This window comes from Argiope bruennichi, chromosome 6, assembly GCF_947563725.1.
Source record: "Argiope bruennichi chromosome 6, qqArgBrue1.1, whole genome shotgun sequence".
NCBI lineage: Eukaryota > Metazoa > Arthropoda > Arachnida > Araneae > Araneidae > Argiope > Argiope bruennichi.
Genome location: NC_079156.1, coordinates 91,052,312 through 91,080,282, shown reverse-complemented (window position 1 = coordinate 91,080,282; position 27,971 = coordinate 91,052,312). Strand labels below are relative to the sequence as shown.

Below are 27,971 nucleotides of genomic sequence, written 5' to 3'. Positions count from 1 at the left end.
GAAGTAAGATTTGATGCTATAACAAAATATGGTAATTGTATTTTAGTGAACTTGGGGAAGGAGAACTAATTTTGATTTTCAGATTAGTTGTGTGGCTATGAAAAAAATAGTTTCTAACAGTTTTATTCAAGATTTTATGAAAAATATTTACTTGAATGATAGCATGAATTCATCAGCTAAAAAATAATTTCCTTCCAGAAAGGAACATGAAGGATACAGAAACAGTCAAAATCTCGAGTCTTTCAACTTTTATTTGCATTGAAGCAGTTTTAATATGCTTCCTTGAAAGAACTGGGGCATTTTCATGGACAAAGATCCGAAGAAAGAAATTCTTGAAATTCTACGAAGTATTTTAAGACAATTTGAAACATTCCAGTTAGAAATTTTCTCCATTAAATACTATGCAAATTAATAAGCAATACAGTTTTGAATTATAAATATAATATGCAAAAATATTTAATTGTTTATACTTAAAAAATAAATTATTATGTAAAGTATCCTAAAAGACTCTTTATGCTTTCAAAAAGATTATTAAAAATGCCTTTTATGAGATATATTAATCAAATTTTTACCTAGTACTCAGATGTTCCTAAAATTCGTTGCTGTTTTGAGATATTCAATTAAGGATAGAGATTTCTTTGAATAAATTTCAATTCCATAACTAAAACTAAAGTTCCCAAATAAAGTTTAAAAAAGGAGATTCAAAAAAATTATTCTGTGTTAATGATATTTACATTTTCACTTTTTAAGCACAAAAATTATTTATCTAATCAAAAATAAAAACTTATTCATAACTAAATGAAAAAAAAATCATTGATGCAAAAATTTATGCAAATTCATTGTAATCAGACTAAACAAATTAGATAACATCAAATAGTACGGATTTTATATTCTTTTTGATTTAAAAAGAATAAAATAACATATAAAAGCATACATCAAAGAGAAATTCATAGAAAAACTTTTCATCCAATTAAAGTGTGAAAAGGTATCTTTCATTATTAAGAAACTGACCAATCATAACTAGAAAAAATGACAAGTGGATAATGTTGAAAAAAAATCAGTCATATTATCATCTGATATCCCAACCTCTAATTATTATTCTGACAGTCCCTAAAAAAATGATGAGATGAAAATTCCTATCCTTTTCAATGATAATTGTAAAAAATAAGAAGTTATAATGTTATGAAAGTAAAAACAGAATCACAGCTTAAAAAAAGTACACAATGAAATATAAAATAATTTTATTTTTTACATATAATATTTCTTTCATTTCATATACATTTCTTAATAGGAAACATAAATATGCATTCTACATCACAAATAAACTTTGCAGGGAAAAAAAATACACTTTAACATTAGAAAGATCAAATATTAGGAGAGAATGTCCATTCTGAAATTAAATCTATCAACAACATGAAATAAATATTATCATTTGATTATCCATAATATGAAAAACTCTTGATACATCAAATGATTCTGTATTTAGCCTTTTCCTTATGAATAGTAAATATTTTGAATAGCGAACAAATAAGAGTTTTCTTTTGTGGAAAACTCTGATCAACTCATAGATAGTTTTATTTAATCAACCTGTCATATCATTACAAATTTTATAACTGATGAAGAAAGAAAAGAAAAAGCATCTGCAAGGTTGATTGAAAAGAATAACAAATCTCACCTTTCAATGGCTCAAAAGACTTTTTTTTATTTCTCTGCTCAAATTTCTTTTAATAAGTATTTCAGTAATTTGTCAATCTTTGTTTGAAATTTTAAACAGTAAATACTATCTTAAAAGTATTTGTACATCATTAGTAGAATTATTAAATTTTTAAAATGATATTTACATATTTTTATAGAAAAATTTCATAAACATGCTTTTTTTTTTAATAAAATCTTTATTAACCATTATTGTTTAAGTTATTGCAAGATATTAGTAAAAATTTGACTTGATATGTTTTAATTTATTGAATCTCAAGAAGTTCATAAAATGTAATATAATTTAAAAATATTATATACAGTAATCCAGTAACTAATATTAAGACAAATTTTTGGATCCATAAGATTAAAATGAGTTTTTCATCTGAATGTTATCACATTGTTTTAGATGTAAAATTTTAAAATTATTATTCTTTAAAAATTAGAAAATGATTTTCAAAAAGAGGCTAGTATTTATTCTAATATATAAAATTATATCCAATAGCTTAAAATTACAGAAATATTTAAAAATGTAACTTCCTATCCATAAATATTTTACCATCTTCAAAATTGCAATAGCTGAAATATTGTAATATAAAAAGAAGCAAAAGCACATTCCCTGCATCAAAATAACACAGAGAAACACTTGTTTACATGTTAAATTTTGTGACAATTTTAGTGTCAATTAAAAAAAATTTTCTAGGTAAAACTTTTGGTAGCAGATCACTCTATATTGTTACTTATATGCAATGTCTGCAAGTAAAGCTAAACAATTTTGCAAAAACTTTCATGATAAATAAAGTAAGATTTATTTAAATATTTAAATCAATCAATAACAACAAAAATTGTGAAACTGTATAAATAAATAAGAAAATTCGCTTCCTAAAACCAGGAGGTTAAAATAACTATTTCCATAAAATTTTACATTCATTTTTTAAATAATAATATTAATAATAAAATGTTCAGAAAATTTCAATCTTTTATTCAACAGAAGAAACAAGGGGGAAAAAAAAAGAAAATAAAAGAAAAAAAAACTCAGCAACCTCCTACAGATGGTGTAAAATGACTTTGACTCAATTATTTTTGTAAATACATGTTTTTATATAATTTGATCAACATTCTAAATTAAAAGTTTATCTCAAAATAGCCCTTGAGTTCCTTTTGAAGAGGATGTTTATATTAAACTTATACAAACTGACGTTTTCACTGTTCTCTGAATTAATTTTTTCACATAAGTTTTGAGTTCTGTAAACAGTTTAATATTTCTTCTCTGAAACTTTCATTAAAAAATATTCTAACTCTAAAATCTATTTTATAAATAAGTAAACACATTATTCAGTTGCAAAAGCATCATTAATATCACAGAAAATTAAGAAAATGGCAGCAATTTTTGATGTTTATAGTAAAAGAAATAAAAGTTCTCTCCTGATATTTATTCTTCTTAAATAATTCTTATAAAACAAAAACAATTTAAAGGAACTTAAAATAATACTCCAACAATAATGACAAAGAAGCTTCTCTGCAGAATATCAATGACAGAAACTTATATTAGGCGAAAGTGTTTTCCAATTTTCATATTAGCACCTTTCAGTAGAAAATATGAATAACAGATGCCTAAAAAAAAATTTTTTTTTTTTAAACATTGCTCTACATGATATTCTGTGCTTCATGTCCAAAACCAGTCTTTATATTTGAAAATGGACTATCTATTTTAAGTGAAATATTCAAAAAGTAGAAACAATGGAAGAATTGGGATAAGTTTGTTCATAATAAAATAACAGAAATAATATTTATACACAATAGCACATTATATAACCAAAATTCCAAAAGAAAGAAACAAAAAAATGTACGATAGATTCATAACAATATGTATCAGCACTGGAAGACTCTTAGAGGGCAATATATTCATATTTTATTCAAGTAACGGTAAATCATAAATACTTATTAACCTATATAACAACAGAATTACAAATTATATGCAAAATAAAACTTCTACCATCTATTCCATTACATAATATTCAAATCTCTTACTGACTAGTCCAAATAAGAATGAAATTTTAGGTAACAAATATAATAATGCACTGAATTTCTTTCATATATCACAATATAATTTTGCTTTGTTTCACTTCAGAGACAAATTAACAAATAACACAAAAATCCTAAAGAAAAAAGACAATGAACATCACTGTGTTGTTTTAAACAGCTACATATCATCTACATACCATAATGTGCTCCAATATCACCAAAGCGATTATTTCTCATATACCAGATGCAAATAAAATGTATATAAAAATAATTCACATAAAAATGAAATCCATTGGCTATCAAATATTTCTTTCACCTAGACAGCCTTTCAAACATGTCACATTCATACTTCAAAAGTCTCAATAATTAAAGGCACCTATATATAACTATCCTTTAAACATAAGCCACCAGCAAAATGTACCAAACAAATTTAATTATAAGAAGAGCCATTATATTTATTAAAATAACATCTAACATATCATAAAAAAATAAGCATAACTTAATAAACTTTTGCGGTATCGTCTGATAAGAGCTGGCCATTTTGCACAAAATTTTAAAATAAAATATTAACAAAATAATCATATTTGCACAACAGAATACATATATGTGATGGCAGAAAATTAATTTCTCTTTTCAAAGCTTAAATAATAAAACAATTATAATAAATAATCAGAAAATAGTTAAAAGCAAATAATATCATAAGGCAATATGTTTTTAGTTTAATAAAGCATTATTTTATCACAGTTACTAATATTAGGGTTCAGGATTCCAAGTTACAGAAATTTGTTTAAAATGAAGAACAAAAAATAAGCTTAAATAATGAAATTATTTACAAATAACTCCACAAAATGTATCCTTGCAAGTCTAGAAAACTTGTAGTAATTGTTTTGAATAAAATAACTTGCATTTTTGATGTAATTAAAGCCAATTACTACATTTTTTTTTATGGCTGAAGGAATTAAATACCTTTATTATTTATACTCTCCTTCTCCCTTTAAAAAAAGCAGAAAGAAACTGAAAAGTGTATTTATATATAATAGTATTAATAAAAATTTTAATTTTTTCTCGGTAGTAATCCCAGTTAAAATATATAAAAAAAAAAATCAACAAAAGTTTTTATTTGTATGATTAAAGATAATCATATGAAAGTAAAAAAATCTATTCACAGATTGCATAATAAAATAGTTTCAAGCACTTTAAAAAAGTCTGTCAGCAATTAAGTTGTTTCAGAATTATCAATGATCTTCTTTTGCAGTTGATTCATTTCTTCTTTTAAAGAATTCAAACATTCTTGCAAATTACTGAGAGGCCTAAAATTAAAAATAGTTTTTATTAGGGAAAATATATTTATGGACTAAAACATATATAAAATTTTTATTTTGTTACACTGATTCACAAGATTTTGATATACAAGACTGAATTAAGAATTTCATTCACAATTTTAAGAAAGAAAGCATTAAAGCATATTTTTTAAAAATAAAATCCGAAATACTTAACACACAAATAAAAGCAATAACCATTTATCTACCATACTCTTTTGCATTAAACAATAAATACTATAGGGAAAAAAAGATATTTTAAAAATCTTCCTTATTTATAGTTTAAAGTTTTATGCAGCAAACATTTTGATTAAAATATAGCTTCTAAAACAGAGGGAAGCAACCCCCCCCCCCTTGGAATAGCAAAGCAACCTACTGGACTCACTGAAACTTTTACAAAGTTTGCTTCTTTCAATTTCCTCAAACTTTCAAAATAAAACCCTCACAATACAATGACATTTTCTCAAAATTATTTCAGATGTAATTATGTAATACATTATAATGTTTCTATTTAGTATTAATAAAAACTTTATTTTTTAAAATTGCATTAAAATTATTATTAGTATTATTTGCAGAAAAAGCTTCAAATTTTTTTCTAATCTAGAAAGAATTACACTTTGAATAAGATTAAGTAAATTTACTCTAAAAGCAAAACTGCATGTATTTCATTAAATGTTTAATAATATTTTATCAATCAATGTTGCTGATTTCCAAAAGGAATTAAATAGCAACATATGAGTATGAATAATCATCCCTTTAAATTAACAAAACATTGCCAACATCAACTCCAAGAGTGTCAAATCTGTGATTCACAGTAAACGTAACATTATGTCAAAACTTTTAATAAAAATCTTGTAGCTTAATTTTCGAAATTCTTATTTTTACATAATAATTAATAATTGAAAATTAGTATCTAAAATAATTTTAATATTTCTGCGTACTTAATGGTACACACAATTAATTTCACTCAGGAAGTAAATGTCCTTTCACATTCAAAATCACTGATTTTAACTTATAATTAGCTTTGAAAATAATTACTGCAGACAAGATATATCTTGAAGTGGGAAAGATTTTAGCACAGAAGAGTCGACAATAGTCAAGAAGAAAGCATTAATTATGTCACTTAGCTCTCTTTTTATTTCTTAGCCCTTGTTATTCTTTGAAATAAATCTATGTTTCAATAAACATATCTGTGGTCCTTATAAACTAAAACTTTGTTTATTGGGACTGTACCAGCAACTGGTTCGACACTTTTGATCTAAACAGAGCTGTAAAATAAAAGGAAAGTTGCTTCAAACTGATGTTCACTGATTTGATTTGATACATAGAATTTTACTCACCTGCTCTCTGATAAATGCATGCTCTTTTGAAGAAGATCATTAACATAGGCTTCATCAAATGAAACTTCAGGATCAGGAATATTTAAATGAATAATTGGTCCATCACTTGATGCTTTATTCTCAACCCTGAGAATACCCTTTGACTATACAAAATAAATAAAATAAAATGTGGTGCAATTGATGAAAAAAGTCATGTTAATCATTTTTTCAAGGGAAAAAAGTTTCTCCTTTATGCATTAAAGTTGCTTTGATTCTTTATATCATAGTTAACAAAGATAGTGAAAATAATTGTTACCATAAATCACTAAATGGATTTAAATATCTTTAAAAATATTTCCTACCTAGCTTTGCATAAATGGAGGCAATATTATTTAATTGATTACTAGTCAAAAATAATTTTTTACAACTTATTTATGTATAAATATTATGTCTAAGAGAAAATGACAATTATATAAACAATTTGGTTCAATTTTCACAAATTTAATTCACTCCAGCTTTCTATTTAAATTTAATAAATATGTCAATCAATATAGGAAATTTTTTATATCAAATCTCTTAAATTAAGAGTTGTTTTCCGCAATAGATATGTACTGAGAATAAATTTCTTTTTCCTAAAAAAGAACGGAGAAAATTAAACCTGGATACATCTATTTATATACAATATTTTGGTCAATTGTAAAAGTAAAAATATATATGGTATTTGAAAATGGTTATGCTGTAATTATTGTTTTGCTTTGACTATGCTTTCATTATTATTTAGTCATTATTATTTACATTTTCCTTATTGGATTCCTTCTAACTTTTTAAAACTAGAATTTGTTAAGCTATTCTTTTATATTTTTTAACATTTGGCTGAATGTGAGGTGAGACTGATAAAGCCCAAACATTAACTTTTAATGTGTTGGTTCTGACTCTGATAGGTAACTGAAACTGTTGGAATTCCATATGTTTTAGGAATGGTTTTTTCAATCTTTTATTCTCTTTGATAATGAAAATTTTTTTTCTATTGATCAGATTTGAATTTTTAAGACAATAATGAATTAACTTTATTTTTTATATACTATAATTTTATTCTGCACTGCAATGCAATTCTTGTTAATAAAATTTATATATTATATTTTATTATATATAAATGGATTCTTTTTAAATATTTGAAGTATTAATTTTTTAAATTTTATTCTTATATGCTGTTATTATTGTTTTGAGTTTTTAATAAGTGGCTTTTAGGAATGATATGTATGTTTACTACTGATAATTAGTATTTAAGTTATTATTAACCATTGGAATTAAATTTAAAATTTTTTTTATTTGCTCTTTCTATATAATTTCTCATACTTTTATCTTGCATAGGTATGCAACACTAAATATATTAATTTTTATCAATAAATGTCAAGTAAATTCAAACATGAATTCAGAGATAATATTTATTTACCTCATGAAATATAAACAAGAACTGAAACTTTTCTTACCTCTAACTCTGCTAATTTTGATTTTAAGGCTTTTCTAAGTTCTATAACTTTAGATTGATAATTAAATTTCTCTTTCCTTGTATCATCAAGCTCTTTTTTTAGTTTCTCTAAGAGGAACTCAGTTTCCTGTAAAATAATAAATGACAATAACTTTAGCTGAAAAATAATTCAAAGTTACATTTCCTTTTATTATATATCAATCATCTTGACTTTTGAAATTAAAATAAAAGTAAAATATGAAAAAATGCAATTTAATAAAAAAAACATGTTTTAATATAAATATGTGATAATATTTAAACATTTTCTCATATATTTTTTTTATTATTGCATTACATACAAGATTTCTCAACTTACAAAACAAGTCCGAATTCTCATTCCTACTTAGATTCAATTATTGCAAAGGAAAAATATCCTTCCTCCTAATTGTGCACCCACAAATCTATAACTGTCACAAGATAAAATTCAATTTGTATAAGATTTTACTGGTATAAGCTCTTTTTTTAAGTAATTATTTTAGCAGAAGATAATTTTTTCAAACATTAAGAAATAAACTGAACTACAGTTCTAAAAATAATCTGACATCTCAAATAATGTCCAAATGAAAAAAACAAAAAACAAAAACAGAAATGTCACTTGTACTAATTTGACAATTAGTACAAGAGCACTGCCTCTCATTTATCTGCATGTGATGGACAAATTGCTATATAAAAACATATTTATGTGCACAAAGTTGATTTATGATAGTAATATTTAAATTAATTTTATTGTTTTGATTTTATAAATTTATATCATCCCTTTCAATATAGGCTAATTTTAAGAGTGCAGGAAATAAAATGATTCCAACTTGACTTCCTGGATAATACCACCTAATAACTGTCACTATTGCCTAGATGGTGTTTTTACTTGAACGTAAAATACAATTAATAAACAAATAAAAAGCAATGTTCATACCAATAAGAGGATTAATCTATAATAATCCTCTTATTGGTATAAAATCATAGACTATACTGGTGTATTAAATCTAATAATTTGGCCCATTTACTTTTGACACCAAATTCATGTCACAAAATATTGCTGAAAGAGGATTTCATTTCTTTCCTTTCTATCTTTTGCCTCATTGAAGAAACAATAATGATTATTTCTATCAGTTTTCACTTCATCCTTCTCTCCCTAGCTAATATTTTATATTATTTGCACAAATAAAATAACAAAGCCTTTTTTGTTTATCTAAATAAACTTGATTTGGATAACAAAACAAACAATGTTAAAATGGGAAACAATGCTGAGATAAAATTGTGTTATCCTAACAACAAAACTTATTTTTCATTTTTAGTTCAGAAATATATAAAGTTATAAAACATTTTTGCATCTGCTGCGATACATCCATAAATAAATTTGTTGAAGAAACAAAACAAAACAAATTCAAAATAGTTGTTTAATTTAACAGGAAACAATGCCACAATTGTCGAACATCAGTTTTTCCTATTTTAACAATAAGGTCCTTTTATTAAATTGGAGAGAAAAGACAAATTGGGCAATTAAAGATGGACAAAGGTAGAATGAATTACCGGAAATTAACATTTTTTTGCTATTAGTATTTTCAGATACAGAAACAGACCTGCATATTTTTCTTCAATCCTTCCACTTCTCCACAATGCCTTTCTTCAATCAAATTGATCTTTTCTTGCAAAGCAGCAGCTTCATTTGTCTTTTCTTTCAAACGCCAGCTGAGTGCCTAAATTATAATCAAAAGAATTTTATAAGTTATAAAATACAATATTCAAAAAAATTATATAAATCAAGCAACATGCTCTTGCCAAACAAATATACACGAGCTATTCACAAAAAATATTTTTTTATAAATTTCAATGTATTAAAAAAAATTCCTAGAATTCAAAAAAGTTTTTGCGGTAGAAATCTCAAGGATCTTACAACAGTTTTTGGATGCTATTGTTCGAATGGCAGAGACTATTATTAAAAAAGAGTATAATGTGAATACTTTTAATAATCAGTATTTATTATAATAAAGCAAATACTTAATGCAAAATATCTTAAAAATTTGTATTATAAATTAGTATTTAAATACTGTTTGAATTCATTCAATCAGTTATATTATTAATAACTATATTAATGAAAAGCTGTCATTATTTTACTAATATCCATTTTGCTTAATAGAGTAAAAGTTGATTTAGTGAATTCAAATAATCAACACTAAAATATTTTTAAAAGTTCTTTTTATTCAAGTTATCCTTACAATGGAGATAATGATTCTTTTACTCTTAGTGTTATAAACATTTTTTTTGAGGGGGGGGAGGGAAAATTTCAAAACTGATGGATTTGGACATTGGCCTTTTTTTTCTCAACTACACGAATACATTGTTATATTTTTTTTCTTAACTCTTTTGTACTATTAAATCACCGTTATATTTGACATTTTATAAACATAAAAATAAATGTTTTGCATAAAACTAATGTATAAAAAGAAGTTAAAGGGAAAATAATTTTCAAAATCTTACTTTTATTTGCTCAGCTAATGCTGGATCTCGTGCTTTTACTTCTTCTAATTCTTTGTTAAGCTTTTCCACTATATTGTGCTGCTGCCGAATTTCTGTTTGAAAATATTCTATTTCAGCTCTGTGTTTCAATTCAGCTTGAACTTTCAGAGCTAATTCATTTTGTAAAGTAATTATTTCTTGCTTCTTTGAATCAGCAATTTGATTGGCTTGCTCCAAGGCAGATTTCAAAGACACCAGATCTCTCTGCATATGAGAATTAGCTCTCTTTTCATGAAAGATCTAAAAATGAATGAAGTTGTTAATTAAAATCAACTGAATAATAAAAAAAAGATATTTAAAAACTTATACGAAAGGATTAATACAATTCAGTAAGAAATTTAAAAGAAAATGAATGGCATTAAACAATATATTCTTTTCTTTGAAATTTACATTTTCACAATTCTTTATCTCCAAAAATGGTTAAAAATGTCCATTATTATTTTACATGTTTAATTAATTGCACTTAAAATACATAAATGTTTTATTTTTACAATTAACAACTTTAAAACACATGTTTCATTCACATAGGACTGAAGAAATGGACACAGAAAGTAAATTTCAATTAACAAGTCACCAAGAAAGAATTTAATATTTCAAGCTATCAATAAGATTACCAATGACTGATTAAGAATCACATTTCTGTAATAACTTTAATCAGTAATATGAAAAAATAAAGAAATACATATGTATATATGAAATCATTCAGTAATATTAAGACAAAATAATTCTAAAACTGAACATAGCCATTTCAATAAATAACAAATATTATATATATGTGGGTGTGATGGGTTTTAATGCATCAGTCCACTTGAATTAGCTTATTCTTTTATTTCTTGATTAACAAATGATGATTCGGATGGTTTTTACAAATGGAATTCAATGATGAAGAAGGAATTTATATTACATGAAGATGGACAGTTGATGTCGTTCAAAGGATCTTTCCCACCTACGCGTGGTGCACTGGCATTTGCAGAGGAATTCTTCAACGCAAGAATTCCAGTTTCGGCCCTTTTTCAGAGTATCACGTCTTCTCGGTTTCCGGTCGCACCCTTCTCGGCGGATGTCCGTTTTCTCCCCTCGTCTAGCGAACTCTGAACTCTGCCCTCCAACTGCTGGCTATCACCGGAAGAATGCAGAGCGCCCTCTCGTGAAGTTAATTTACCATATATATTATATATATATATATATATATATATATTCTTTGATCCAATACAGTGCTGTTTCAGATTTGCATAGATATAAGCATTTCATATACACTTAGATATAAATACTAACTATAGAGCTAAAACATTTTAGTTGATTCTCTATTTGTATAGCAAGTCTCCTATTATAAAATTTTCAGAAACTAATAACAGAAGAATTAAAACAAAAAACAAACAAAAAAAACAGCAATTATTTTTTTACCTGTTGTCTTAGACTTTTAACTAATGCCTTCTCTTTGTTTAAATCCGTTTCAAAATTTGAAATCTGCAGTTTTGAATTACTGTCTAAGTCTGCAAGTTGACCTTTTAGCTCATCAACAAGACAAGATAACTGAGCTGCATAAGCATCCTTTTCTGATAGCTTAGTTTCCATTTCTGCCAATCTCTGTTTGAGCATATTACATTTGTCAGAAAAGCCTGAAAATGCAATTTAAAATAATTATTTTATATAAAATAAGCAAAAGTATTTTGTTAACAGAAAGTTACTTAAATAAATACTTAAAAACACTGTTTTTAATAAAAGCTTTTGTAAAAAAGTTATTTGAATTAGGGGGAAAAAAAAAAGACTTTTGAAACATTTTGATTTGACCACACATCTTAAGCACATTAAAATACTGCATTTTTACATTTATGAAGTAAAATAAAGCCATTCATAGTTCAATACAAAATTACTGGGAATCCCAAGACATCTCAAGGGTTTAAAAGAATACTTGAATTGTTAAAAGAACAGCTGAATAGTTGGAGAATTTACAGTGGGTATCTTTTATAATAGCTACCAAATAATTAATTTTTAAACATTTAGATAGAGGCATATATTTCCAAATGGAAAAATGCTTTAAATGAGATATTTTATGTAGTTTGGACTTAATGAATGGAGTTCTGTTAAAAAATTAGATATTACAATTTTTGGTTCACTATAACAATAGCACTAATGATGAAATTATGTTTCTCTTTTTTTAACATTATACTGAAAGAGTGCAAGAGTAATTTGAATGGTATATACAAGAAATATATACCAAGATTAAAAAACATTCTCAATTTTAATTTACTAAGGTAAACAGAGAAAACAGAATAAGTTACTATATTTATTATGCAGCAAGAAACATTGCTTTATAAAACACTACAAAAACCAAACTAAAAACTTTTAAATATGAAAATTAAATTTCTACAAAAATAAACTAATTATTAAAGTCTTTGAAGTAAATACAACCTTTTAAGTTCTTTGTTTGCTCTCTTAATACAATGAGCTTTGAACCAGAATATCTTATATCATGAAACAAGTTTGAAGACTGACAATTTGGATATAAATTAGAAAATAGAATTTAATAAATGAGATTTATAGTTAGGCTCAATTGAATTCAAGATCTCCATGGAATGAAAAGTCTAGAATGGGAGTTTTTTAGTGGGCAAATAAGAAAGCCCTCTTCTTACATTGTATGTGGGGATATCTTATCTTCCCTAACTAGCAATAAACCTACTCATAATGAATATGACGAAACAACAGGACAAAGATGTGATATTACAACTGGTATTAGAATCCAGCAGATTCATGCAGTGAAGAAAGAGAAATCTCAATGGTTTAGCGATACCATATATGTAAAAATCCATAAGTAGAAATCTACTGATATACATCTGTATAGTGCATAAGAAAAGATTAAAAAAGAAATTATGGTAAGTTTATTAAGGAAATAAGCAGGTCTCAAAATTCCATATTACAAAAGTTTTTTAGCAGTCATTGTGTTGGAACATCCATCATCCTTGCAAAGCTTGGAAATCAACAATGTATATTATCTTCTTGCTTGATGACAGTTCAAAATTTTAAAGTCTTACCAAAACATCTAAAAAGTAGCTTCAAAATGGGAAGTTAGCCTGACTAAACTAAGCTAAGCTAAAATATTTTGCGGTAGGGAGAAAAAAATTAATAAATAAAATGGATCATCAAAATCATGTTAATTACGAATCACCTTTATTAAACAAAAATACTTACCAATAGCCTTTCCTTTTTCTTTTTCTAGTTCAATAATTATATTTTCACTCTTCTTTAGTTGCAAAATTTTATCTTCTAATAATTTCTTTTGCTCATTCAACTGAGCTTCCAAATCTGAAAGTTTGTTTTCACCATTTATCAAGGAATCAGTACCTTGAATTTTATCTAAATAATATGCTTCAGAAGAATTTTCATTGAAACCACATATTTTTTTGCTTGTTTCTAATTCAGCTCTTAGCATTTTGCACTCTTTGATCTTGTCTTTTAATTTTTTACAGAGGAAAGCCTTACTTTTTGAAATTAACATTTGCTTCTGGTCTTCCAATGGAGTTTGCATTTCAATCATTTGTTCTTTAAGATTTCCATCAGTACATTCTAATGAGTCAGATTTATCTGAAATATACGATGAATTTCTAAATTTATTTTCAAGTTCTTCTAATTTTCTTACGAAATCTCGATTTTCTTCCGTTAACAAATTTATTTTGTCATCTTTTTCTTTCAAAAGCTTCTTCAAATTATCTGTTTCACTTTCAAGTTTAACTTTTTGTTTAGATAAATTCTCTACAGTTTGCTGATAATTTATTAAATCTTTGCTATATACGTTAAGTACATTTTCTACATCACTTTTCTTCTTTCTCAAATCATCATACATAACATTTCTGTTTTGACTTTCTGATAATGTTTGCTGCTCAAATTCTTTACGTAGTAACAATAAGCTTTCTTCATTTTTCCTTACAGTTTCTTCTAGCACCTTTTTCTCTTTCAATAATTGCTCAGCTAAAGATGTTTGAGATATTAATTCTGCTTTCATATGCTTGAAATTGCTCTGAAACTTATTTAAATTTTCACTAACCGTTTTTAAAGATTCATGTACAACGCGTTTTTCTTCATTGGCTGATGCCAAAGCAACATCTGCTGCAGTTCTTTCCGCTTTCAAAGTACTAATTAAGTCCTCAGCTCTTCGCAAATCAGATTCTGAATGATTTAATTTAGTCTTGATATCATTTATTTGCTGCATTAACTGTTGTATACTTAAATCTTTATCACTTGATGATTTTTGTAAAACAGTTAGTTGTTTATTTAATTCTGCCTTTTCTTTCACTAAACTTTGGATATGCTTCGATTTTTCTTCACAATCACTTTTTAACATCTTTAATTCATGCTCTTGATTTGATACAGTGAATGACAAATTTGTCAACTGGGATTTTTCTTCTTCTAGCTTACGGATCCGTTCAACAAGTACAGCTTCAGCAGATCCTTTGTCCTTTTGGATGTCATCAAAGAGGGATTCACGTTCTTTCATATCTGCTTCAATGGTTTCAAGTTGCTTCATCAAGACTTCTTTTTCTGCAACTGCTCGCTGTTGTGTAAGAATCAATTCTTGCTTAAGCTGATTTCTTTCTGCTAAAATCTTTTCAAGGTTATTACTGAGAAGGGATTCATTGCTTTGCACAGATATCAATTGTTGATGCAATTTATTTCTGCTGTCCTGAGCAGAATACAGCTGCTCTTGAAACCACTCTTTAGATTTTTGTAAAGTATCCATTTCCAACCGAACATTTTTAACTTCATTTTCTAGTTGTATTTTTCCTTGTAATAATATTTGCACTTCAACATGGAGCTCAGTAATTTTCTTTTTCAAACCAGAAATGGCACCATCTTTCGATTCCAAGTCAACTTTCAATTCCTCACAGTTTATCTTTGCTCGAGTAGTAGCTTGTTCACTTTCAGAAATATCGTCTTTCAGAGCTTTAATTTCTGCATTTTTAGCTTCAATAATACTTTGGTATTCTTTGATTACATTATCCCAATTCTTGTGTTCCTTTGTCTGAACATCATACATCATTAAGGCATTTTTCTTCTCGGTATTTATTGCATCTATTTGACTCTGCAAGGATTTTAACTGTGCTTCATATGCAGTTGCCAATGAACAATAATGTTCTTTTTCTTTAATTAAATCATTCTGTTCTTGCATTACACTTTCCAAACGACCTTCTAATGTTGCTTTTTCACGAAGGAGTTGAAAGTTGTAAGAGTCATCAGTCTCTGTGGCTTTATTGGCTGTTATTTTCATTGCAGTATTGTCTGAATCCTTCATTTCAAAAGAATTTAATTTTTTACCTGTAACTCTATCTGAACTTCTTTTAAAATTGATTTTTGATATGTCCTCGGAAATATCAGAAGATCTTCTGAAATGCAACATGTCATCATCAAAGCCACTTATTTCAGAGAAATTTGATTCAGTCTCAAAAGCTTCTGAACATAAAGATTCCACTTCAAACTTTTCAGAAACACTTGATTCAGTTTCATAGTCTACTGAACTTTCTGGATAAAATTCATAATCAGAATGAATATTTGTAGAGTTATATTTTGAGTTTTTATTTGATTTCCTTGATGAATGCAATTTTGGCAAATCAGTTTCATTTGTTCGGTGACTTTTTTTGTGTCCTAAACTATTAAGACTACTCTGACTACTACTTTTGCTTAATACACTACTGTGTTTGTCAGAAATCCTTTTTTGGCTTTTATAAGAAAATTCATTATTTATATCCGAAGACGTGCTTGAAAACCAAGAATGTTTCTCAACTGTTGAAGATATGACTTCAGGTGGATATCGGATAAGTTCTGGTTTAGCTGCAGATTCAGAAACTTTTGGTATGTCTCCACCATCATTCTTCATAGATGATTTTGATATCGATTCAATATCTGCACTTGGTGCAACTTTTAAATTGCCCTGCTGCAGTCGAAGCTTGGTATTGGCTACAACTTGAGCAACAATATCAGCTGATACTGGCTTCACACCAAAGTTTCCTAGAAAAAGCAAAAAATTAGTTTCATATAGAAAGATAATCATTAAAAGCTGCAAAAGGATTCATAAAAGGCTATTTTTATTCACTTCACAAGTAATATTTCTCTATGAACTATTTCTTTCCATTAAACATTAACTAATTCCATTTAAATGAAATACAATATTCCCTTGATTTTGAAATTTCAAAGGAACTAGAAGTATTGATTAGTATTGAAAAAGGTGAGGAAATAAATTCAGAGGAAAACATTATATGCATAGAACTTTTAGACTTTAATTAACTAACATTGTATTTACAATATTAACAAACATTTGTTTCTAATAAAAAGCACAATTACTTTTTAAAGCTGGAATATATAATTTAAGATGGATTTCTGCTTGCATCTCTTATTCCATATATCCCTGTTTGTCTTTAAAATGCATAAAGATTATTATAATTATTTTTAACCTTCTCTAAAAATAATGATATGGTTATTCACAGCATTTCTGGTAGAATGTGACACCATTGTACTTCCAATTTTTTCTGGCTTAAACAACATTGCATGGCATATAAACAGTAAGAAACATAAAATTTCATAAGTGAAAACTTAAGAATTTTAATACATTGTGAACATCAGAATATGAGAAGTTGCTGTAAACTAAAGAAAACGGAAAAAAAAAATTGGAAAAGAAAAATTGGATAATAGAAAGTAAAATTTGGGTAATACCATATTTCATTTCCATTTTTTAAAGCGTTTTTACAAAAGAAGAAAGAAATAATTAAGTATACTTTGACACAAAAAATTCAGAATTTATCATTTAGAAACAAATGGATTCACTTATCTTACTAGTAAAATTAGCAATTCAAATGGAAAAAACAGTGTTTCCAAATGTATAATATTGGTATAATAAATAAAACAATGTAACACCACCTTACCTATAACACTATGTTGTAGAGCCAAAGCTTCACTTGCAATAGACATAGAATGTAATGGAGAAGTTGGGCTCAAATTTTCTTCCATATTATTCTTACTGTTTAAATCAGATGATGATTGAAAAGCATCAGAATTAAAATATCTTTCTGCTTCTTGGCAAATGTCAGGATTATTCTGATTAATATAATGAGCAACCTAGTAAAGAAATTTTTTTTAAATAATTATTTTTATCATAATTTAAAAACATTAGAAAATATAAGTAAGGGACGAATAATAACATTTATAAATTATAATTGCCATGAATAATAAAGTGACAGTTGCTCAGAAAGTAAGGACTTTGTATCTGGACAAGGGTGAGATGGAAGGAACTTTTCTGAATCATTCTTAACCCACTAATGCCTAATGTCCTCATTCTGTTAACTCTTGTTTACCAAATACTATGTATTCCAAAACTCATCAACAAGTTTCATCAGATACATGCCCATCAACACATTTTGATGCCAAAATGCCTCTTTTTTTCATTGCTTTAATTTTTTAAGTAATGCAGGAAATATAGAAAACCTATGTGTTTTTTTTATATATATATATTTCCTTATATTCTTCTATTTTTATTTATAAAAAGAGACTTAGAATTTCTTTTTAAATCAACCTTTTGATAATTTTCAAAATAATAAACATTTTTTTTTTTTTTTCATAAATTCAGTTTTAATCTTGTTCTTTTTAATATGGTTTACAAGAATTTTAATGAAACTTATGCCTTTAATTAATTTGGATATTAACAGGTTTGGACACAAAAATAAAAAAGTAATAGGGAAGAACAAGGTATCTATAAATTAAAAATCCTTGTTTAGAGGCATTTACAACTAAAATAATGAATGGAATGAAACTAAATTTCTTATAAAGACTATGGAATGCAAAGGAAAATGAATTCATAAAAAAAAAAAAAAAAAAAAAATTGTATCATTGACACAAGAGATTTTGGTGCTGTAACAATAAAAATTTATCAAAAATTACAACGAATACCTAAAAATTGATTATTGAAAATTTCATTAAAGTTTGAAATATAAAGAAAAAATTTGTGCCAGTTACAATGATTATACTAATAGTTTCTAAAGTTTCCAAGTTTTAATTGAGAGTTAAAAATTGTTATGTCAAAGAAAATAATCATATTTCATAATTAAAAGATGTTTATTTCTTTAAATAAATTCATCAATTAGTTTTTTTTTTTTTTTTTTGTTTAAGACAAATTTTTAATAATTTTTTAAAGGCATAGCTTTTTATTACAGAACAAATGTTTAAAAATTACGTAAGTGAAAATAACTAAAGTTTTTAAATCCTTTCACTAAAATAAACTCATTCATTCATTCAAAAAAAAAAAAAAGTTTGAGACTTTAAATTTACTACATGTATTCAGAGAAACCCCCATTCTCCTTTTTTAAACTTCACTCTCTCTTACATCTAAAATGAACATTTTGTAATTATGGAAATAAGCATTTACTTATCAGAATCAAACAGAAACTCAATGTTTAGTATTTAATTACTTTTTGTCTTTTGTGATGAAATTTTAAAATAAGAAATTATGAAAGAAGCCAATTTATACAATGTTGTTATGAAATAAAATTTTTAATACTTTTTTTAAATTTGAATATGAAATATTACAAAACTTTTAATCATTATATATGTTTAAAAGGATTTAATAATTTTAAGAAGATATATACATTTAAATGTACTTTAAAAGCACACACTTTACAGTGCCCCAAAGAATTGTATATACTTTTAAATAACAATTAGATATATAACAAGTTCCATAATTTAAATACTTTATCATTTATCAAAAGTATTTGAATAGTTTACCATTACTGTTTGGCAAGGCAGTGTTAATAATGTCAAAATAGAAGGAATCATGAATGTTCTACTACTCATTAATTGCCAGTTAAGTGCATTCTCTTTCAATCACTACATTCAATTGTTTTCCAATTGTAATTATTGTGTTTTAAATGGCCTATATGTATATATAATAAATTCAATTTATTTGCATTCTTAAAATTTCCAAACTATCTGAATTTAAGCTTAATAAAGCAACAACTTACAACTTGCATGGGCATTTGGAATTTCTCAGAGACTGATTTCAGTAATTTAATTGTCTCAGATTAGACTGCAATATCATTGGAAAAACTCAAACCTAAGAAAAATTTTTGCTCAGCTATATCTACAAAAAATTCTATTTTGAAGTGATACAAGCACTGAATGCATGTCCATATCTATTTTTTACTGTTTTCAGCTTTGCTATGATGACAGTAAACATGATTCTGATCATGAATTTAACACTGCTAAAAATTGGATCTTTTCCTTAAAAAAAGAATGAAGCTATCAATTACAGACAACTCACAGCCTGCAATAGGTATATCGAATCAATAATAAATATGAATGTGTTCGTGCTCCTCTACAAACTAGAAACCAAATTTTGCAGATATGTACCTTGAAGGCTTAAAATGTGCACATCAGAGAAATTCTTTGAAAGCTTCAATTAGAATTTTTTAAATTAAAAATTAGTCAAATTTCGACATTTTTTCCACAAAAAATTCTGTAAATATCACAGTACAAAAATAAATTTCATACTGTGTCAATGTTTTAAAAAAATTTCTCTTTAATGATATCAATTTTATAGTAAGGCAGCTTTTCTCTAAACTTCGACAATTTAAAAATATATATATATTTTTCTTTCTAATTTCCAACAATAAATTGCATTAATGCTCCGAAACTCAAATTGGTTTCATTATTTCATGAAATATTTCATGACATGATTTTCTTCAATTGTTGAAGACTATCTCTTTAATATCTGTGTAGTCTAGAAGACAAATAAAAAGTAAATTAGAAGATAATTTACCCAGATATATATCTTTAATATCTCTATGATGTTATGGGATTAGCCTCCATTAGAAAAGTTTATGTAAATTATGATAAAAAAAATGTGAATCGTAGAAATGTTGTGTATGACTTATAATGCTGTTATTCATTGAATGGGTTGTGCTATGGTACATATTAATTCCATTAATGCTGATTTGCACACTTTATTTGGTACATCATTTTCCTTCATTGATATATCATTTATTGACAAAGAGAGCTATATAATGCTCCCCTTTTGCAATTGGGGTCCAATATTCTTCAGTAAAAATGACTTTTTTTTACTATTTGCCTGAACATTTAAAGTTTTTATAGAGATTTTAGAAGTACCCTGCATTGCACCAAACACGAAAAAAATATTTTGATATAATCCAAAAGTACTCTTACTGAAAAAGTAGATATCATTAAATACAGAGAATTATCAAAATTTATATCCTTGCATATAATAAAGATAAATAGTTGTGTGTTGGTGCTCTACAGGCCAGACTACAACTAACAAATTTGGCAAATGCATGCTTTGGAGAATAAGAATACACACCATGGAATTAATTCATTTTAAGTAATAATTAAGCACATTTTAAGCATTTTCTTCGGATAATTTTTAAAAATGTAATTGCATAAAAATAAATCTTGCACTGTTTCAGAATTTTAAGAAACTGTCTTTTTAATGAAACAAATTTTATAGTTGTGCAAATTTTTCCAGAATTTAGATAATTAAAAAAAATTTTTAAACTTAATTTCCAACAAACTGCATTACTATTTAGAAATTCAAATGTTTTATTGTTTCATGAAATATTTCATCACATAATTTTCTTTCATTGTTGAAAGTTGAAGAAGGATTCTGTTTAATATCTGCATAGTTTAAGAGACAATAAAAAAGTTGTCATAATATTGCGAAATTTAGAAGGATATTTGAAAAACACATTTACACTTTTAAAGGTTCTGATGTCATGGGATTGATCTCCATTGGAAAAGTCAATGTGCAGAATGAATCATTTACAAGAAAAACAATTAACATTAGGTGGCTTTAATATCTGACAATTTGAAGGAATCAAGGATATGAAGTTATATTTAAATGATTTAACTGAACTTGATCCCTGCCAATATCCCTAGCAAACTAGCTGGTTCACCAAAAGAGACCTAGGAAATTCAACTTTCCATATTTTAAAAATAAATTCTTTCTCCATGCCTCTTTGAAGTCTAATTATTGTAAGGGATCATTTGATATAGATCTCTTGTATTCTAATAATTTTACAAGCAAAGAAATGTCAAGTAAGGTCTGCAAGAAAAATTGCTATTTGCACATGCACATGATTTTTCTTTCAAATGCACATGATTTAAATTCAGTTTAAATAATATCTGAGATTTAAATTACTCTTTTCAGATTAAAATAAATTCATTTTAACCATTCAATATTCAATTAACACTAGATATTCTTAATAAAATGACCAGCTAATCAAAAGACTTAAAAAGCTACCAATACCATCAGAAATTTACATAATGATTAATTTAATCCTCTAATTTATAAAAAAGAATTATATAAATTTTGTAATCACAAAAAGTGAAAAATTGCTTTAATGAATACGAATTGTAAAATTTCCGCATAAGTTATTAACATGTATATACTATTTTTAGGATGCCTACTATATTATACAAAATTTCATATCTAACAATCAAAGAAATTCCTTTATGCATAAATAACAAATAGATATAATACTAAAAGATATATTTATAAAAACAATAATGCTGTTTCCTTATTTGTGTTTTCAAGAACAATGATAAAAAAACAATAGCAGGAAAACAAAATATAAAATGTTGTATTTACCGCAAGAGGTATAGTAGGATAACTAGATTGCAAATCTTTTATGTTCGAAAGCTCGTTTTCGGTAGTGAGATCAGGAGTTTTGTTTGAGGTTGGAGGTGGATTTTGTTTATTCTCCATTATATGGTTTTCTTTTGTGGTAAGAGAACTATAGGACTTCCATTCGTCTACAAAATGTCAAATAATCAAACAAGGTAGTACACAACATATGAAACAAAAGCATCAAACTGAACCTAATCACAACTCAGTACAAATGGTTTCTCAGAAAAATAAATTAAACAAAATAAAATGACATTTTTAACTACAAAAAAAAAGTAGTGAAACTATATAGTATAATAATAAAAGTTTATCTTCATGGGGAGTGAAAAATTAATATTCATTCAAATGTAGAATTAACATAAATCTAAACTGAAAAACTAACATAAAAAAAATTTAAAAATACAATTAAACATAATTTTTTTTCCCAGGTTGATTGCACAAATATAATCAACTTATATGAGAATTCTCTCCTAATCTGTTTTTTTTTTTTTTTTTAAGAAAATTTTCTTGTCAAATGAATAATACATCAGCTACCATTTTAAATTAAAAGAAACCTTTTTTTTTTAAATATCATTAAAAGAACCCCACCTCAAATTTTTCCTTAACTGCAATACATATGCTATCCATTAAATGAAGGTGGTTCCAATTCTTCGAAATTAATTTGTTTATCTTTTAATACCTGACAAACTGTTTTATTACCTTCTTCTACTGACTATCCAATGCATATGGGATAAATTAATTGCTAATGATATAAAATAAGAAAATGCAACTTAACTGGAAATCAGGTAAGAGATGTCTGAAATCTGGGCAATTAAATATCTGCGATGGTAAAATAGGAACATGAAGTGGAAAAGAAAAATATGTTTAAAGGATGTGAATTAGTTTCACAAAATTTCTTACAACTATCATTTATCAATGCTTGATTCATTGATTTATTACCTAACCTTGAGATTAAACCAAGATTATTCTGATGAAAATGGGCTATAGAATTTTTTGTAATTAAAAAATGGTCAAGGAATAGAAAAATGTTGGAGAAATCTTTAGTTAGAAATTTGGCACAGTACTTCACTTTAATTTTACTTTGTTTCCTCACATATTTGTTCTACAAAATAAGAGAATAAACAATCTTTCAAAAACATACTTTACATCTATATCATGGTACTTAAAAAAGATTGAATTAACGAGACATTTTACAATTATTACATAAATATATAATTATCAAGAAGAAAATATTTCTAATTACCTTTAATTTCCTTTTCATCCAGATAGTTTTCATTTTTTGTGACAAAATCCACATTAGGGTCAACAACACTTGACAATGAGTCGAGAGATGAATTTAAAGAAGTTTCGTCGGACTGAAAACTGAGTTGCTGAACAGAAAACTGGAAAGCAGCCATTAGAAATTAACACACCATCCATTTGAATATCTTTATGCCAAGATGTGAACCAACTGTGAGCAATATGATAAAAGTTTAGAAGATTGAAAGATAAAACTCCATTTACAAGTTAATTTATTTTTAATTTTACATTTTAAATTATATGCACACAATTATTAACTATTAGGTAACTTTGATACCCAACAGACTCATTGGGAATGTTTGTGGTGTTGAATTTCAACAAATTTCTTTTATGATGTTTACTATTGCCATAAGTAAGTAAATTTATAAATCAGATTGTGATAAACATTAAAATTCCATTTTGTTTATTTTTTGCACGAGCCTTGATAATACAGTTGAGTCTATTGACATGATAATGCTGTTACAGGATAGAATCTGTAGTAGATAATTATCCAGGTAATCCATTTTCAAGCTGCACAAAGTCTATACTTGTAATTTAAATTCATTATAAATTGTACAGTTAATAAGTAAAGTTCTTCTTCCTTAGTTTTTAGCGAAGAAAGAAAATCCCGCAGTTAAATATCTGATGAAATAATAGAAACAGTTTGAAATTTATAGAGGCAGTGCAAAATATTGTTAAAAATGATGATAGGGGAAAAACCTTTCTTTTTTTAAATTATTAAAGTTCAGAAGAAAATGTATGAAAATTTAATTGGCATCTATAAAAAGACAACTTTCTAAATTTTAAAATGTGTGACAAAATTTTTTTGTAATAATATTTTTAGAAGTTATTATAGAAAAACTAAATAATAAATTTGTAAATACAGATTCTAATTAAAATTACAAAAAACTTCAAAGTGCAAATTATCATTTTTCAATGTGCCAAATATGGAAGCTCTAAGCTAAATGTCTCTAAGCTTAGTTCATTAAATGCCAACAAACAAACAAATTACTTTTTTATTTTAGTGGAGATGGAAAAAAATTCCATTACATATAGATTATTAACTTGAAGTCCATAATGAAAATACAAGACATTCTTTATCTAATTTTAAGAAATCTTATATCACTTAATGTATCAATTTGTAAATTTAATATATAATATTTGCTTTTGAGAAACAAATAATTTGGAAAAAAATAACACTCATTAAATACTATGGTATTAAATATATATTTAGTATAAATTTAGTTTTTTAAATATATATTTAAAATTATTTTAAATATATATTTAAAATTATTTTAAATATATATTTAAAATAATTTTAGTATAAATATAATTATAAATTTAACTTCCCAAGGTATCCCCCCCCCTACAGTTACTGTTAGTGATAACAGGACACTTAAGTTAAAAACAAAAGAAATCAATTTTAAAGCCACACTGAAAAACGGGAAATACTATGACGGCACATGCAAAATGGGTAAATATATTTAATGTAATTGATCACTTTTTACATCAGAAATAAATCTGATGTCAAAGTTTCAATGCATATGTATGTCCTACATGAAAGTTCTTAGAACTTTTCTTATTCATGAACCAATTTTGGATAGGAAAAATTTTTTGCACAACTGCTTATATGAGAAAATCCTCACTGTGATATCAAAAAATGAACTGAATAAGATAATAGATAGTTAAAGACAAATCAAATTATATTTAATTAGCAATAATTATTCCCTAATTTTATATAAAAAGCTTTGAGCTGTCTTAATAAATCTGAATGCCCTCAGAGTCAGATATTCAAAACCTATAACTTCACAAAAAGTCTACTTAGTACAATAAAAAACAACAAAAATAAAGTAATTTGTTTAAACAACATGATATGCAGATTTTAGAGATTCCTTTTTTTTTACATATTTCAACTAAATGCCTGTTGATATTTATACAAAAAGTATTAATTCAAAAATATGAATCATCATTGCAAAACATTTTAAATAATCACACATGCACTATAATGTGATTACCGAACTACATCTGATACGACATTATGAGTTGTCATGCATCTATTTAGAATAACATTTATAATATAGGTAACTTCAATTAGATGCATGGTTCAGACTTTTTTCACTGATGTTTTCTGAATGGATACTTTTTAATATACAAATTTAGGCAACATTATAAAACTCGGTATCTGTCAAGTTACAAGCTCTAATCACACTTTTATCATTTTTATTAATATAACTATGATTTTAAAAATGTTTCGTTTTAACAAAAATAAAAAAGTATCTTGAATTTTTTAAAACATCTGCCTACAGTTCATTTAGCTCAATGGATAAAGTAGCCTTGGGGAAGAAAGTCTTCTCACAGTTCATGAAAATCTAGATCGCATCTTTCTATAAGAAGCACAGTAACTCAAAAATATCATGGAAAAAAAAAATACTGAAGAAATAATTGTTTCACTTGATATTGTTGCATTTTCTGGCAGAGGGTAACATAGCTCAGTGAATTCAATTTTATGAAATTTCTCACTTATCAGATAATGCTATAATGCCTGTTTCAAACTGTCAGGCCACTTGAACAGACAAAACAGTATTTTTTAAACTAATAAAAATTCTCATTCAGCTGCTCAAAAGCAAATAAGTCAACCTGACAGGAAGAGTGCAGCTGCAAGTAAAAGTGTTACAAAATTAGTTTGAACAAAATTATTGTAAAACTACCCAACTATGACCACAACTAAGAACTAAAGAGAATTTCAGTGAAATGCATAGCACCAAACAAATTCAACTTATCCTAATAATTTAGTGGAAACATAATTATTTTGATAATGTCTTCCCACAGCATAGGATTTTAGAATCTAGTAACATTGATACATTATTACTTTACCTGACTTGAACCTCTTAAACTTTTTTATTTTCTTTGCATTAGATGACATTTAATCTGGGACTTTTTCGCCATTTTAGTTCAAATGAAAATCCATCAAATACTTGAGACATTTTGTGTATTCAAAAAAAAATTTTGTTTTCAGAACATTTATGTATGATTTAATTATTATTCAAATGTATAAAATTGTAATAAATTAATACAAATGTGGAATATGGCCAAATCAATTAAGGAATTAAGCTAATGATTACTGGAGCAGAATACAAAATGAAATATAAAAAGAAAATACAAAATAATAGATAAAATAAATAAGCTCATAATAATATTTATGGAAATTAATACCTGCTTTAATCTGGAATGGATGCATTATTAAATCGAATGTATGTATATTGTCTCATTGAAAGAGAATACACTGAATATTTAGAAATAAAAAGCTTATCAAATTTTATTTAATTCAGAAAACTAAATATATATAGTTAAAATTTTAGATTATCCTATCACCGCACTTACTGATTTTACTACTTAAAGTGTTACTTATTTATTTATAAGTTTATTCACTTTCAGTTGTCAGTTAACTTATAAATTTTCAATGCTTTCTACCAGCGTGCAGGATTTATACATAAGTGTAAAATGAAGTAAGAGGTATTAGTCATAAATCTATTGAAACCTCTTAAATTCTATATCATGCAATAACAAATAATATACCCATCTAATTAGAATTTTTTTAAAAATCAAATTTTCTGCTTTACATGTATATGATTTATTATATCAGCAGTTATTCAAGCAGGAATATCCTTCATAAAACAAGAAAGGAGCAGTTTTGTTTTGAGATTCTACTGAATTGCACATAATATTAAATTTTGAATGCAAAGTACACTAAAATATCAATAATTTTTTCAGTTATTTTCTTATTAGTTTAAGGAAATCAATGAATTAACAACTGCAATAAAAATGAATTGTCATAACAAGGATTTTCAATTAATGATTCATTGAAAAAATGTCACAATTTTGATTACATATGCATAAATTAATTTAAAATTAGATATTTTCTAGACAAAAAAAATGATTCCCTACTTTCAAGTTATGTTACAATAAAAGAGAATAATTTTATAAATAAAAACAAAACTAAGGGACATATATTAAAAAAAAAATCTATACGTGCAAAACATAATAAATATTAGCAAGGTTAGACAAACAAAATGACTCAGCTTTGTTTAAAAAAAAAAGTGTGAGCTTTCTTATGGATAATATATCTTTAAAAAAGCAGCACATTTTATCAAAATGTAACTCAATACATTAACGCATGTTCAAATATGAATTTGAATAAATAAATCATTCATAAATTGTTGTATAATTGCAGAACTTTACATAATTTGTGAACTTTGCATAAAGAACTTTGTATAATTATTTATCACTTAATAAAATAAAAACTTATTTACAAAAACTAAACAGTATCAAAATTCTACAGCCTTTCTTTCTGATATTAACAAAACCAAATTAAAATGTATTGTGCTTTACATAAAAAAATTAGCACATGATCTCGTTATATATTTAAAAAAAAATTATTTATTTATTTACCTCTAAAATTGTTAATTTGTCGTCTGTCACAGAAACGGCGATATCATTTTTTTCTCTTCACTTCAAGATTTTTATACACGTAGACAAGTATTTTTCAGATCACAAATCACGCTCAGATCAGATCACGTTTTCGTTTATAGTAAAAAGATAAAGTTGTTTTGACATTAAAT

General features: G+C 25.9%; 1 protein-coding gene across 1 annotated transcript; it reads right to left on the bottom strand.

Moving 5' to 3' along the window:
* Nucleotides 1–1,269: 1,269 nt before the first annotated feature.
* LOC129971172 (golgin subfamily A member 3-like) lies at nt 1,270–27,965 on the bottom strand. Its single transcript, XM_056084706.1, has 11 exons — nt 27,802–27,965; nt 23,318–23,524; nt 22,039–22,202; nt 17,312–17,504; nt 13,590–16,400; nt 11,805–12,019; nt 10,362–10,640; nt 9,464–9,580; nt 7,846–7,971; nt 6,377–6,519; nt 1,270–5,027 (listed from the first exon to the last, which is right to left on the bottom strand). Exons 2-11 carry the CDS (start codon nt 23,469–23,471, stop codon nt 4,934–4,936), a joined length of 4,296 nt encoding a protein of 1,431 aa, XP_055940681.1. The 5' UTR covers nt 23,472–23,524; nt 27,802–27,965; the 3' UTR covers nt 1,270–4,933.
* Nucleotides 27,966–27,971: the final 6 nt, after the last annotated feature.